Genomic DNA, 16755 nt, shown 5'->3' with positions numbered 1-16755 from the left:
CGTGCGTGGGTGCGTCACTGTTTGTGTGTCACTGCGGTGCCGGGTATGTGAAATGTGATAACCACGAGATAAAACTAGAGGCGTACTTGAACTTTACTTTGATGATTGTTGCCTACTTTCAGATGTGGACGCCGCCCCGGAAGGAAATGACGTCAGATTGTGATGGTGCTTGAAGACCCAGGCCTGTTGAGTTCTTGACACACCACGGAAAGATAACCAGCAGCTGACAACCAACCACACAGCAGTGGTCTTTGTCAACGCAACTTGGACTTTTCTAAAGGGACATCACAGATTTCATCATACAGAGTCTCGGCAGTCACAAAAGCTAACGCTATTGCTCTATAAAGAGTCTCTGTCACGCAAACAAACTAGGCTACCTCCGTTTTTTTCTATTTCTAACGTATTGGGTGTTGGGGAAGGCTCTACCCCAACCGTCAGAGACACACCTCCACGAGCTCTAAGCGGGAAAAACCTGGTGGATGTCCTGACAGTGCACGTGCTTGAAAAGATTCTGCACCAACAGCGAGCCTGCTGGGAGAGGCGAAAAGGGGACGAACAGAGTCAATGTTCATCAGCCGAAACTGGCCCGGATTTATCGCAGGTCGTACCGGCCGGACTCAGTATCTCATCAAGCTTGACTACCACAATGAAGATGTTCAAGGAGTGTTCACGTGGTGCTGACGTGATGGGGAGGGCGTCAGTGGTCGCCATGGTGACAGTGACGCTGGTGATGTGCACGACCTGCAGAGCGGCCTTCATGGTGGCTTCACCACAGCTGTCCACCAACCTGGCCCAGAACGTGACAGTCACGTGTAGCGGTGCCAGTGGATGTGCGTCAAGTATGGACGAAGCCACGTGCAACAGCAGCAAGGTGTGCGAGCTCAAGTGTCCTTCCACGTCGCGCACTGACTTTCCTGACACCCAGGTGAGTCCATTTATTCGGGCCCTCCTCATTGTTACAGGGGATCTCTTCTGCCTCGATCAGACATGCCTTTCATTACTGATCGTGTTGATGTATTTTGCACTCTGGTTAGCATTGCAGCACGGTCGCTGTGTGTCTTTTCTTTAACGAGTTTGTTCAGTCTACGTTTGCACAACAAAACAAAACAAGTCGCTTAAGGCGAAATTATTACATTTAGTCAAGCTGTGGAACTCACAGAATGAAACTGAACGTAGTCCGCCGCTAGTGCAAAAGGCAGTGAAAGTGACGAGCCTGTTTGGCGCGGTAGCGATTGCGCTGTGCTTCATAGCACGCTTTACTGTACCTCTCTTCGTTTTAACTTTCTGAGCGTGTTTTTAATCCAAACATATCATATCATATCTATATGTTTTTGGAATCAGGAACCGACAAGGAATAAGATGAAATAGTTTTTAAAACGATTTCGGAAATTTAATTTTGATCATAATTTTTATATTTTTAATTTTCAGAGCTTGTTTTTAATCCAAATATAACATATGTATATGTTTTTGGAATCAGAAAATGACGAAGAATAAGATGAAATTGTTTTTGGATCGTTTAATAAAAAAATAATTTTAATTACAAGTTTCCGATTTTTAATGACCAAACTCACTCATTAGTTTTTAATCCACCAAGCTGAAATGCAATACCAAACCCCGGCCTTCGTCGAAGATTGCTTTGCCAAAATTTCAATCAATTTAATTGAAAAATGAGGGTGTGACAGTGCCGTCTCAACTTTTACAAAAAGCCGGATATGACGTCATCAAAGGTATTTATCGAAAAAATGAAAAAAAACGTCCGGGGATATCATACCCAGAAACTCTCATGTAAAATTTCATAAAGATCGGCCCAGTAGTTTAGTCTGAATCGCTCTACACACACACAGACAGACAGACAGACAGACAGACAGACAGACAGACAGACAGACAGACAGACACACACACACACACACACACACACACACACACACACACACACACACACACACACACCACGACCCTCGTCTCGATTCCCCCCTCTATGTTAAAACATTCAGTCAAAACTTGACTAAATGTAAAAAGACTATGCAAAACAGAACAAGAAATTCCTCCGATAGGAAAAACACCCCCGTCAAAGGGAAATAACCTTCTCAGTTGGTGGCAGTGAGAATGGTTATTTCCCTTTGACCAACGGGGGTGTGCCTCTATAAGTCCTTGTATAATTTTAATCCACCAATAACTCCCTAACCGTGTGTTTGACTGGTCCCAATTTTTGTAAGGACCGTCTCAGGAATGTATAGAACCTGTTCACCAAGTTTGGTGACGATCGGTCCGTTCATTCTTGAGATCTACTTGCGAACACAAACACCCAAACAAACACCCAAACAAATACCCAAACAAACACATCGAGCGAAACCTATACACACCCCTATACCGGGGGTGTAAAAACAGACAGACAGACAGATACACACACAGACACACACACAAACATGCTCGCACGTGCCCGGCGGCGCTCTCAGTGACACATGTATGCACACAAGCAAAAGAAGGGAGGGCGAGAGAAAGAGAGAAAGTTAAGAACAGATTTTTTTTTGTCTTTTAATCATTATGAACTAGGGTAATTATATATGCAATCACTGCTCTTTCACAACAGACAGACCGACAGGCGTAGAAAGAGAAAGAGCACTTCTGGCTCAGGTTTAAAGCATGTTTAACTCAGTATACATTACCGGTATTCAGGATGCAGATAAGTTCCTATGATTGGTTAATTCCTTAAAAATCAGATTAAAGAAAAAACGTGATTTGCGTCCATAACTTGAGCATCTCTGAGTATGCAATGGTCCAACTTGAGGTACATGGCTTACATTATGCCGGTGTAACACGAGAAAATTACTCCCACGAGATGTTTACTCCGGAGTAAACATTTGGTACGAAAAAGTTACTCCCTTTACGAAAAAAGCACTCCCCCATTGCACGAGAAAATTACTCCCCAAGACAGGTGAGTTCCGAGTAAACATTTCGTTCAAAAATGTTACTCCCCTGACGAATAAATAACGAATAAATTGCTTCACCCCAACACGAGCAATTTAACTTCCAATGCCAGGTGTACGACATTTTTACTCCCTTGTCCCCTGTTAGTCTTGGTGGTGGAAGGGGTGGAAGGAGGGTAGCGCGACATTCGTGTGCGCGAGATCACTTATTGGCATTATCCCTTCGCCCGCATCCCATTTTTGCGTACGAGATTTTTACTGGAAGTAAAAAAAAATGGGGAGTAAAAATTTCGTGGAGGGAGTAATTTTTTCGTGCCTTGGGGAGTTTTTTTCTCGTACGAAAAGTGTAGTCGGAGTAAGAATTTCGTACGAAATATTTACTCCGGAGTAAATTTTTCGTGGAGTAAAAATGTCGTGTTACACCGGTGTGCACTCAGAGTGTCAGTTGGGTTGGCATTGAGAATTCTCAAACACTTTCCTCTTCACTTGAAAGTCGCTCATCCATTCAGCATTCTCTCGGGTACCAGGAGATTATTCCGCACCTCTCGCTCACATACATGTCGTATCAGTGAATATTAGAGAGAGTATCCTTGGCGGATTATGACTTTATTCAGTTATTCTGCAGAAAAGACAAATGCTGGAGAAAAACCGTTCTTTTCTGCAGCACTTCTGCATAATGTCATCTTTCGACGAAGCAGCGTTTTTTTTCTACAGCAAAACATTTTACTGCAGTAAAATTGAAATCAAGAATGCTGCAGTAAAACGGTGCTGTTGTTTTACTGCAGAAAACCTGTTTACATTTTTTCTGCAGCATTTTGTACTGGCTCTTGGCGGATTATGACATTATTTAGTTATTCTGTAGAAAAACCGAAATGGAGGAGATAAACTTTCTTTTCTGCAGCATTTCTGCATAATGTCATCTTTCGCCGAAGCAACGTTTTTTACTGCAGTAAAACAGTTTTTCTGAAGCATAATGTTTACTTGGTTTTCTGCAGCATTATTGCGATTAACTTTTTCTTCAGAATAGTCTGGAGAAAAACGAACAACCTTGTAAAATAGCGTTTGTATTCGTCGCCCCCTGGGATAGTATAATAGTTTGTAACTATTGGTAATTCTGGATGAGTCCATCTCTCGACAGAGGGGGGCTCGCGTGCTCCAACATTATAATGAGCCAGTACTGACAAAATGCTGCAGAAAAAGTGTAAACAGGTTCTCTGCAGTAAAACAACAGCACCGTTTTACTGCAGCATTCTTGATTTCAATTTTACTGCAGTAAAATGTTTTGCTCCAGAAAAACCCGTTGCTTCGGCGAAAGATGACATTATGCAGAAATGCTGCAGAAACAAACAGTTTTTCTCCAGCATTTCTGTTTTTCTGCAGAATAACTGAATAAAGTCATAATCCGCTAAGGATAAGAGAGTCCGCTCCCTCTGTTTCTCAGATCTTCACTTGAAATTTCAGTAAAACACTGGGCATTAAAACAAATGTCGGAAAACGCAGGGTCATATAGCTCCGCGGTTTGGAAACTTAAACAAAACCTTCACAAATTTGAATTCACCGCCATTGCAACTTCAGACACAAAGTTCACGTTCTTAGGGAATAGAAGAAACTCTGCAGAGGAGAGTTATGTTCACTTGCAGCAAAATCGGAAACATTCGGCGATGAGTCATCAGCCGTGAAAAGTCTAGAATTGCTCAACTTGAAATCGACCACAGAAATAAGGTAAAAATAATCACCTTGCTTGACCACAAAAATGTCAAGTTTCGGCAGTTTCGGCTTTTCGCCGTCAACATTTCCCCCGAAGAGGTTCGGAAGTTTCCCGCGAACCTGGAATTTCGTACGTTATCGGTTGTTCCCGTTAATTTCCGTAAAACTGATCGGAATTTTCCGGAGTTGCCCGATAACTTTCGGAAACAGACGAACTCCCTACTGTCGTGCAGTTTCGGTACATTCCGTTTTTGTAAGGGAAGTATTTTAATTTATTCTTTCTTTCTTTATTTGGTGTTTAACGTCGTTTTCAACCACGAAGGTTATATCGCGACGATTTTAATTTATTCCCCCCTCTGCTTCTTTACCTCTGTAAACTTGTAGAGCTAGTTATTTTTCGATAATGAACCAGCAACCAAACAAATAACGAGCCAGCAACAGCCTGAATCCTCGATAGTGGAATGGGTTGAGAAGCTGTTCTGTTTTGGTACTACTTTTGCGACTGAGAAGTTCCGAACGCTCTATACGTACGAAGTATACATCTCTGGAGCAAACAATACAAACATACCGCATTTAAATTAACAACTACAGGCCTGAACACATGAATCTCCATATAAAATCCATGAGTTCGGTTGTTTTCTGAATCTAGATCTGCCGTGCACAAACCGTTCATCACAGGCAAGTAACTCATACTTTGTCTAGCGACAAGAGTAGTTCCCCTTCTTTTCACTCAGTTTTTTCGACAACAGACTGCAATACGACGGTCAGTTTTCAACAATATTTCATTTAATAAACAGATCAAACGCAACCAAATGCACACATCTCATCAATTTAAACAACATAAAGCGGTTTCATACACTATTTTGCCCAGAAAACTGAACTTCATACAGTAATTAACGTTGGAAACACGGGTGCAAAAGTTCGTCTGCTAGTCCCATTTGACGAAAGAACATTATCCTAAGCGATACTGAAACATAAACAGAACACACAATATCTGCCTTTACCGCCACAGCAGAATAACAGCATATCTGTGTACTTGACTTTAGTCCAAAACAGGGAAACTGACAAGAAGTGGTAACAGAATGGAATGATTTGCACGGAACTATACAATCGCGCATTAATCGATCGCCTGCGCAGGTTGACTGGTTGAGTGATTCGGATTCGATCAAACTTTCGCACAAATACTCCTGTTTTCTTTGAATAACTGAAGAAAGGAGGAATAAAGAGGTTACACACCTCGTCTCAGTGATCATATTAAAATTAATGGTCGAAGTTCGCGGTCATGAAAAAGCTCGCTGAAGCTCGCATTTTTCATGATCCGCCAACTTCGACCATAATACTGAGACTCGGCATGTAACCTCTACATGCTTGCATTGTTGACGGAAAGTTCCGAACCCATGGTCATGCATCGTCTATTTACGCTACCTTTCGGTTTATAGTGATCAGTCCCGAACATTTAGCAAGTGGAAATAACTCTGGGCGTCTTAAAAGTTTACAGTGAGTGTAGTTTTTCCCCTTCCAATGATGCGCCATTCAAAACATTTTGTGATGCAGGTTCAAACAGAACAATTTTGACAATGTAGCAGGAACAGGAAGTAAACTGACGCCCAGAACTTGACGGCCATACTGTGAGATCAGTTGGTAATGTTGAACTCTTTTCTCCAGTCCACGAACACAAACAAACTAATTTTGACGAATGCTCGATAACTTCTTTTTTTATGAAGTCAGTGCAGTGGCTAAATCCAAAAGTGTTTCTGTTTGTGTGTAAAGTAAAGTAGGCACTAGTTGATTTCTTGAAAATTTTAAAAACGAAACATTTACAACTTGCAAGGATGCACATATAGTGGCTTACCAGCTACACTACAGTTACATGATCTAGGTCGATCTGGCCTCTGGCACAGTCAGTATGACTTTTTCGTTGTACATTTGTAGAAAGTGCAGTTTTTCTTACAATTACACATTGCTGCATGTACCATGAATCAAATACCAGTAACAAATGTGCCTTAGTGCATATACTATATAGGCCCCTGGTCAGTGTAACTGTAAGTAGGATGACCAAAACAAACATACAGCCACCTGACATTTAGAATTTTGTTCATCATACATATTAATAACAATAATAATAAAGTAGATGTGTACTGCCGGGCAGTACATACCCCAAGCGAAGTCGTCCATCTGTGTGTACATGATTCTCTCTCTCTCTCTCTCTCTCTCTCTCTCTCTCTCTCTCTCTCTCTCTGTCTTAAAATGTGTCATCGATGACGTGTTTTCATACTTGCTAATGCGGCAGGCTAATCATGACGTCAAATTGAAACTTCTTGAAGTCTCTCAGAAAGGGACATGAAAACCATGTGGGGGTTACTGGTTTGGGCTGAAAAAAAACCCAACTCCACCTAAAATTCAAACGCCTATGGGGCTGAATTATGCAGCATAAATTGTGAAACATCAGGATATCTCACACTTTCAATTCTGCCATCATGTCAAATCTGACAACAAACCTACCCACAAAATGTCATAAATATCGGTGTAGAATTGAGACTTAACGGTTTTTAACTGCCAAAAATAAGTTTTTTTGACTGGAATAGTTTGTCTTGAAATTCAGTTTGGGACAACGGACCCACCCACTAAATTTCATAAAGATAGGTGAAAATTTAAATGTAACGGTTTTTAACTGCCAAAATTATGTTTTTCTTCTGGAAAAGTATGGAGTGAAAATCAGTTGGGGACAACGAACCTACCCACAAAATTTCATAAATATCGATGAAGAATTGAGATTTAACGGTTTTTAACTGCCAAAAATAAGGTTTTTTGTCTGGAAAAGTATGTCTTAAAATTCAGTTTGGGACAACGGACCCACCCACTAAATTTCATAAAGATAGGTGAAGAATTGAAATTTAACGTTTTTTAACTGCCAAAATTATGTCTTTCTTCTGGAAAAGTATAGAGTGAAAATCAGTTGGGGACAACGAACCTACCCACAAAATTTCATAAATATCGGTGAAGAATTGAAATTTAACGGTTTTTAACTGCCAAAATTATGTTTTTCTTCTGGAAAAGTATGGAGTGAAAATAAGTTGGGGACAACAAACCTACCTTTAAAATTTCATAAGAATCAGTGAAGAAATAGGATTTAACGATTTTTTAACGGCCTTTAAATCATTGGTGATGTCATCATAACCCAGTCGTTGTAGTTGTCGTCGTAGTTGTTGTTGTCATGTTCGTTGTCGTGATTGTTGTTGTTCTCGTGTTGTTGTTTTTGTTGTTGTTGTTGTTGTTGTTGTTGTTGTTGTTGTTGTCGTCGTCGTCGTCGATGTCATTTGTTGTTGTTGTTGTTATCGTCGTCGTCGTCGTCATCGTCGTCGTTGTCAGAGGTTATTTCTAAAGATTTCATTGATAGTCTTTGTTCTCGTCACCAAGACTTGCTAAGAACAAGCTTGGAACAGCAAGAGTTCCAAGAACAAGATTAGAACAACTCATTACATCATTACCAGTACGTCATTTGTATTTAGAACACACTTTAGAAAAAAACTCTTCAGCTACAAACCAGTCACCCTCACATGTCGGAGGTGTTTGTCTAAACCACTTACTGAAATGTTTTGAGGTTTAATGACCATACACATGTTGAACCGGTGAGTGTCTTCCGCTGCTTAATTCGCAAATAACTATTTTATTAAAGTCCGCTTGAAACGCTCAAAGATGAAATTCCATGTTAAAAAGTGACAAAAGTTTCACATTTTCCCGTTGTAACAGCTTCCGATGATATTATATGAAAATTCTGATCCTCTGAGAGGATTCCCCGAAACAAAATCAGTTTGTACGCCTAATTTTAATAGAATTGTCCAAACAGTGTCGCTAATATTGTGCTAAAAGATGAATTCTAGAACAATGTTCACAGACAGACACCACTTGGCAAAAAAATTTTCAGTGCTGGGAGATGAAAAAAAAAACTACCGCGCTCCGCTTGGATAATAATAATAAAGTAGATGTGTACTGCCGGGCAGTACATACCCCAAGCGAAGTCGTCCATCTGTGTGTACATGATTCTCTCTCTCTCTCTCTCTCTCTCTCTCTCTCTCTCTCTCTCTCTCTCTCTCTCTCTCTCTCTCTCTCTCTCTCTGTCTTAAAATGTGTCATCGATGACGTGTTTTCATACTTGCTAATGCGGCAGGCTAATCATGACGTCAAATTGAAACTTCTTGAAGTCTCTCAGAAAGGGACATGAAAACCATGTGGGGGTTACTGGTTTGGGCTGAAAAAAAATCCAACTCCACCTAAAATTCAAGCGCCTATGGGGCTGAATTATGCAGCATAAATTGTGAAACATCAGGATATATAGCTATTCTGATGAACACGTGGGGGAATTCGGGGGCTGTGATTGGATGGTCTCTTCCTATCATCAAAGCATATTGCTGCCGAAGTCGGCCATTTTACTCAATATCCAAAAGCATATTGAGTAAAATGGCATCCAAAAGCATATTGAGTTAAATGGCCGACGCATGATTCCGGTTTACACATCTGTACCACGTGGCGATGTTTCTATCGACAACAGCATACACTGACAACTTGAAATTCATCTTGGGAATATTTTTCAGCTTTACAAACTTGAAATTCTTCTCGGGAATGTTTTTCAGCTTTACAAATGTCGATAGCAAATTTCCAGAAGCTGCAATCTGAAGCGACCTATCTCTGATTCTAACAGACGATCTCTCCAATGTTTAACACAAAATCAGCAAACTCTCCTGTCACATAGAACGTCCATTGTATAGTGCAATGTTGAAATGAAGTTACCGGTCTGAAACATTTAGTCGTTTCTTCTGAGACAATCCTTGTTCTCTTATCATCTGCAGATTTACCGCAGTCTTCACCACGCGAATTCCCAACAGAAGTCAGACTTTCGAACATACAATATACGTAGGCAAGCATGATACGTCATGACGTCATATGATTCCTAGCATATTGACGTAATGCTAAACATCCGGTTATCTCGAGTTTTCTCCGTAATACATGTCCGTGGGTTTTTCAATGTTCGGTTATTTCCGTGGCTTCATGCGGAAAGGGAACCGTCGTCTGCACTCAACGACATGGACCATTCTGGTACTTGTTGCTGACAAAAACATGATTTTAACACAGAATTTAATGTCAGAATAGCTATATAATCGCTATTGTGTTTTCATCGTAGCAATAGGGTCCGATATTTAGACTCGAACAAGTATAATGCGACTCGTCTTCGACTCGTCGGCATTATACTTGTCTCGTCTAAATATCGGGCCCTATTGCTACGCTGAAAACACAATAGCGGGTAATCTCACACTTTCAATTCTGCCATCATGTCAAATCTGACAACAAACCTACCCACAAAATGTCATAAATATCGGTGTAGAATTGAGACTTAACGGTTTTTAACTGCCAAAAATAAGTTTTTTTGACTGGAATAGTTTGTCTTGAAATTCAGTTTGGGACAACGGACCCACCCACTAAATTTCATAAAGATAGGTGAAAATTTAAATGTAACGGTTTTTAACTGCCAAAATTATGTTTTTCTTCTGGAAAAGTATGGAGTGAAAATCAGTTGGGGACAACGAACCTACCCACAAAATTTCATAAATATCGATGAAGAATTGAGATTTAACGGTTTTTAACTGCCAAAAATAAGGTTTTTTGTCTGGAAAAGTATGTCTTAAAATTCAGTTTGGGACAACGGACCCACCCACTAAATTTCATAAAGATAGGTGAAGAATTGAAATTTAACGTTTTTTAACTGCCAAAATTATGTCTTTCTTCTGGAAAAGTATAGAGTGAAAATCAGTTGGGGACAACGAACCTACCCACAAAATTTCATAAATATCGGTGAAGAATTGAAATTTAACGGGTTTTAACTGCCAAAATTATGTTTTTCTTCTGGAAAAGTATGGAGTGAAAATAAGTTGGGGACAACAAACCTACCTTTAAAATTTCATAAGAATCAGTGAAGAAATAGGATTTAACGATTTTTTAACGGCCTTTAAATCATTGGTGATGTCATCATAACCCAGTCGTTGTAGTTGTCGTCGTAGTTGTTGGTGTTGTTGTTGTCATGTTCGTTGTCGTGATTGTTGTTGTTCTCGTGTTGTTGTTGTTGTTGTTGTTGTTGTTGTTGTTGTTGTTGTTGTTGTTGTTGTTGTTGTTGTTGTTGTTGTTGTTGTTGTTGTTGTTGTTGTTGTTGTTGTTGTTGTTGTTGTTGTTGTTGTTGTTGTTGTTGTTGTTGTTGTTGTTGTTGTTGTTGTTGTTGTTGTTGTTGTTGTCGTCGTCGTCGTCGTCGTCGATGTCATTTGTTGTTGTTGTTGTTATCGTCATCGTCGTCGTCATCGTCGTCGTTGTCAGAGGTTATTTCTAAAGATTTCATTGATAGTCTTTGTTCTCGTCACCAAGACTTGCTAAGAACAAGCTTGGAACAGCAAGAGTTCCAAGAACAAGATTAGAACAACTCATTACATCATTACCAGTACGGTCATTTGTATTTAGAACACACTTTAGAAAAAAACTCTTCAGCTACAAACCAGTCACCCTCACATGTCGGAGGTGTTTGTCTAAACCACTTACTGAAATGTTTTGAGGTTTAATGACCATACACATGTTGAACCGGTGAGTGTCTTCCGCTGCTTAATTCGCAAATAACTATTTTATTAAAGTCCGCTTGAAACGCTCAAAGATGAAATTCCATGTTAAAAAGTGACAAAAGTTTCACATTTTCCCGTTGAAACAGCTTCCGATGATATTATATGAAAATTCTGATCCTCTGAGAGGATTCCCCGAAACAAAATCAGTTTGTACGCCTAATTTTAATAGAATTGTCCAAACAGTGTCGCTAATATTGTGCTAAAAGATGAATTCTAGAACAATGTCCAGACAGACACCACTTGGCAAAAAAATTTTCAGTGCTGGGAGATGAAAAAAAAAACTACCTCGCTACGCGCGGGCTCCGCCCGCGCTCCGCTTGGATAATAATGACAGCTAATATAGTGCGAACCACATTAATCTATGCTCTCCACGCTTTACATATTAACTATGAATACATGTATATTATAATAAAAAAAATTTGATTTGTGTGTGCAGTTTCCATTGATATCATGGACAAATCAAATGCCGGAATGCAGTGTGAGCACAAACACTCCTTCGAGTCCTTCCAACCCACCCGCCAGTGCCAACAGCAGCAACGGCCTTCTGGCATTAAACGGCACCGCTGCCGAATGCACAGTGTCAAAAACAAATGTTGCAACCACCTCAGGCCGTATGGCTTTGTCATTTTGGATCTCTTCTGCGTGTAATGACAACTGGTAAGACTTGCGGTATTTTTATCCCTTTAATAGACATACATCATAGCTGTTCTTTATGTGCGGATGCACTCAGAGTTATATACACATGTATGCATTAGGACAGAAGTGACAAACACAGAACAAATCTACATTTCTCTGGGTACGCAAAAAGAGGGGTGGGAGTGGAGTATATATTCAGGTAGAACAGTAACTTGGATGTTAGAGAGTGTGTTATCAGATTAATTTAGATAAAAGAGTAAGAGGGATCTTGTAATACATGTTTCACACCGCAGCTGTAACCTATGTTCTAGTAATCTTATTCTGTCTTGGGAAAATGGTGCTCACAGAAAAGTGCCAGGAATTGCCTTTTCCGCCCTGTGTGAACAGCCTGAAAATCACTTTTTTTTTCTCTCTTTCACTGACCTCAGTATAAGATTTCACAGAAGCCTATCATAATAGAAGTATGTATCTACTATTACCAGCAGTCGACACGCAGTGATACATATGTCCTTGGGGATATCCCATACTAAAAATAGAATACGGGATTGTGGGAAAGCTGTTCAAGGGCACTCAAGCACTATATTTGATTTTCAATACACGACTCAAAACCTTTGGAATAAATCAAAAAGAATAACATACAAGTACATAGAGTTCAGACAAGAAGAAAAAAAGTTTAAAAATCATGATTTACAAAAGTAGTTTGGGGACTCGAACTCGAGACCACCGGCTTTGGGGACAAACGTCTAACCACCACGCCACAAGGCTTACACAATCAAGGCGTAAAAACTAAGACTTGAACTGCCAACATAACTGCCACTTGCTCAAGTTTTCGAATCGAGCATTTGTTGACTCATCGTTTTCCCCGTTTGTATTTGTGTTTTGTACATTTTCTTGATATCATCATTGCATGTAGTCGCGGTGTTGCCTATAGAGCAATCAATTTTCACCAAAGCCGATGTCACAGTTACTAAATTTTAAAAAAACATGACTGGGTAACTCTGGAAGTACTCAATAATATTATGCAACTTTTTTTATTATTTCGATTCATTTCATAATCCAAAACGTTTGGAATGAAGCAAATGAATGAAATACAAGAATTATGAGTAAAAAAAGAAAATAATAATGTATGATTGGACATTGGATTTCCCTTCTTTGAGCCATGTGACGTCAGAGGCCTACAAAACTTCATATTTGGGCGTTTCAGGTTGACCGAAACTTCAAAGGAACTACAAAACACACGTCATGTGTTTGATTGCATGTGTGTGTGCTCGTTCAATCGTCAAAACAACAACAAAGTCAGTTCATGACGTGTGTTTTGTAGTTCCTTTGAAGTTTCGGTCAACCTGAAACGCCCAAATATGAAGCTTATGTGTTTGATTGCATGTGTGTGTGCTCGTTCAATCGTCAAAACAACAACAAAGTCAGTACCTGAAAGGAATTTTGATTGATACATAAATGTTATTTGCGTTTTTGACCAAAATATGACATTTTACACAGATCAACACAGTCATTGTTCACCTCGACCGCTATCGCGGTCTCGGAGAACAATGACTGTCTCAATCTGTGTAAAATGTCATATTTTGGTCAAAAACGCAAATAACGTATAATAAATTGCCGTCGAAGCGAATTGAACCCGGGACCACAAAAGTAAGGACTAGTGCATGATCGAGCGCGTTACCAAGTGAGCTATTCTGTCGCGCTGTAGGCATGGGAGATTTTAACTTCAAATATTACACTTGAGTTCTCGAGCGTGGCGACGACTGACTCGAGTTTCCGAGTCTCTCCGTTCGTATTTTGTTTGTTTGTTTGTTTGTTTGCTTAACGCTCAGCTGACCACGAAGGGCCATATCAGGGCGGTCCGTTCGTATTTGTGTACTGGTCTCACTGTCAGGGGCTAATTCAGTTCATAACTGACCCTACGCTCCTGGTCACTTCGTATAAGTTTGGAAAGCAATATGAAGTAGCGATAATTTCAAGCGTGACCGACATTATTGATACGAAATGCATTGACCAATCACCGAAAAGCGCTGACCTCATTGCATGAAAAATACCCCAAATCCTCTATTCTCGATGACATACTAAGGAGTTAGTTCGGGAGAAGGATGATCTATGGACGGTTTATTATAATAAAGGGAAGCAAGCGGTTAAAAACGGGCGTCGATAGAGCCAATGAACAGGTATTATGGGAACTTGTAGTAGTTTATTCACTTGTGGATTTTATGATTTCTACATCCTACACGAATGATAAAGGTTTATATTTAAACGAATAAGTCATGGAAATACACTCGAACCTGCTTTCACGACATCCTCTAGCTCTCCATAACAATCACCTGCTGACACGACCAGGATCCCAGACGAGTTGTTGCAATATGATTCGCCTTTCCACAGTCACCGCCTGTCTGTACTGACCACTTGTGGTGGGTCCCTGTGGTGGGTCCCTGTGGTGGTTGTTACAGACAGGTTCAACTGCAGCTCAAATGCCACATTTGTTTACTCAAGCAGTTGCCACAACCCTCATAAAATAAAATTTGATTTGATTTGATTGATTACAGAAATTATAATTGATATTGATATCATATTTAGCTGTTATTCTGTTTTTTCTTTGCAGCACTTTAGCTCGCATTGGCCAGGGCAGTGAGGAGATAATATTAGTGTTCGTGAGCAACGATAAATTGTGTATCAACACGTTCTGTGATACTACAACGCTCACAGACTGGAATCACATCATTCTTCAGGTTAGGACCGGTTCTGATTCTTTCTTTCGTTTAGATGGCTGTGTGATTTGGATTATAAATTAGCTCTGGTTACTGTACCCTTTTTATGCTACCAACCTTGTTACTTTTTTCAAATTGTCAGCAACAAGAAAACAATCGGGGGCGTTACTTGCGTAATAAGTTCACAAAAAAGTTTACCTACCTTTTTTTGGTGGCCACAACTTTGTATTTGTGTGTGTGTGTGTGTGTGTGGGGGGGTGCTTAGCTACTTAAATAGAGTGTAAAAAGGAACACATAAAAGTGTGCAGCTCTGTGTATGCATGATCGTGTGTGTGTGTGTGTATGCATGTGTTTTGTGTATCTGTGAACCTTGGCTTACTGAGAAAATTACCCTGGCTTTTTTTTATCTTTTTTTTTTTAGTGAGACTGAAAGAGAAAGTACTGCTATTTTACTTATAAGCGATCACGGAAATACCATACATACTACTTTATTACCATACATACTACTTTATTCATTCAGTGGGGGCGGGGATGTAGCTCAGTCGGTAGCGCGCTGGATTTGTATCCAGTTGGCCGCTGTCAGCGTGAGTTCGTCCCCACGTTCGGCGAGAGATTTATTTCTCAGAGTCAACTTTGTGTGCAGACTCTCCTCGGTGTCCGAACACCCCCGGGTGTACACGCAAGCACAAGACCAAGTGCGCACGAAAAAGATCCTGTAATCCATGTCTAGAGTTCGGTGGGTTATAGAAACACGAAAATACCCAGCATGCTTCCTCCGAAAGCGGCGTATTGCTGCCTAAATGGCAGGGTAAAAACGGTCATACACGTAAAAGCCGTGGGAGTTTCAGCCCATGAACGAACAAACAAACATTCATTCAGTGTACAGTATTTGTTTTGCAGGTATATGAAAGCAAGGTCGACATGAGGGTGAATGACGAAATCAAGCAATCTCCAATAGTTCAAAGTCTGCCTGCATCTGTTGGCATCACCCTGGGCGCTCCCATAAGTATGTCACCTTTGTCAGGGCATCTGTAAAAAATGTGCAGTTTGTAGGAACAAGTTATTGGTTGAAAACATGCAGGATGTGTGTGTGTGTGTGTTTGTGTGTGTGTGCATGCGTATGTGTGGGTGTGTGTGTGTGTGTGTTCTGTGAAGATGGTGATTAAGTCACAAACTTACAAGTAGTTAACGTCCTCTTTCAACCAAAGGTTCTGCTAAATACTGTAATAAGTCCAGCTGACTTCCAACACACGGTAGGTTAAATGTATCTAACTACAATGAGACTGATGTTATGCGTCCATGATGAAACGATGTAACAGTAGCATCCATGAAATTCAAGCATCTGTTATGATCTACAGATTTCTTTTTTATGGTAAGAGATTAACTGAATGATGACAAATGCTGTATGTTGTGCTCAGGCCTTGGTGCAGGCAACAGCTACCAGATGTACGATGTCCGCTACTACAACGACATTCTCACATTAAGGTAATGTATTGCTTACTGCCGTTTCTTCCCATTGTTTGTAATCAGCAAATGACTGTCAATTACATGAGGTATTTTTTTCTCTAAAATGTAGAACAAGAAGAAGTAACCTCCACGTGTGGACTGTGTTATGCACAAAATGAGTTAGGGGATTTTTTCGAAGTGTAACAGTTAAAAACCCACTCGTGGAAAAACATGAGTGAACGTGGGAGTTTCAGCCCATGAACGAAGAAGAACAGAAGAAGGGAAGTAAGCATTCATTCTGAACTTTGGAATCATAATGAAGTCGAAGCATCTTTATGATAATATGAAAAGGTCAAGAACTTCTACAGATTGTTTCCCTTTAAAAGCTAACATCAACAGATACATTAACAAAGTCTAAACATGACTGCCGTTTAAAAGAGGGGAGGGTACCGTTTTCTTATACACTGACAGCCAAAAATCTTTGGACATACTTTAAATTGTAAAGTTCTCTGCAAACAATGGAGCGATACAAAAAGTAAATACATGTCAGCAAAGCTCAATGCATCCTGTGCGTTCTGTTGAAAACAGAAATGAGATCGGATAAGATTTAACAAAGTTATGACTGTTTGAACACACACTCCCCAAAAACAGAAGTCACACAATTGGATA

At 40.1% G+C, this 16755-nt stretch overlaps 1 protein-coding gene across 3 annotated transcripts in view; it reads left to right on the top strand.

Annotated features, from left to right (window-relative positions):
• Nucleotides 1-16755, top strand: part of LOC138981586 (uncharacterized) — a 76448-nt gene that overhangs the window by 34846 nt on the left and 24847 nt on the right. For all 3 annotated transcript variants that reach the window (XM_070354552.1, XM_070354551.1, XM_070354554.1), the window contains exons 2-6: nt 123-925; nt 11727-11947; nt 14535-14661; nt 15541-15646; nt 16059-16125. In XM_070354552.1, coding sequence (XP_070210653.1) covers nt 647-925; nt 11727-11947; nt 14535-14661; nt 15541-15646; nt 16059-16125 — 800 coding nt within the window. In that variant the 5' untranslated portion in view covers nt 123-646. The remainder of the gene's footprint in view (nt 1-122; nt 926-11726; nt 11948-14534; nt 14662-15540; nt 15647-16058; nt 16126-16755) is intronic.

The sequence above is a fragment of the Littorina saxatilis genome, linkage group LG12 (genome assembly GCF_037325665.1).
Source record: "Littorina saxatilis isolate snail1 linkage group LG12, US_GU_Lsax_2.0, whole genome shotgun sequence".
Lineage (NCBI taxonomy): Eukaryota > Metazoa > Mollusca > Gastropoda > Littorinimorpha > Littorinidae > Littorina > Littorina saxatilis.
This window is presented reverse-complemented; position numbering and strand designations above follow the sequence as displayed.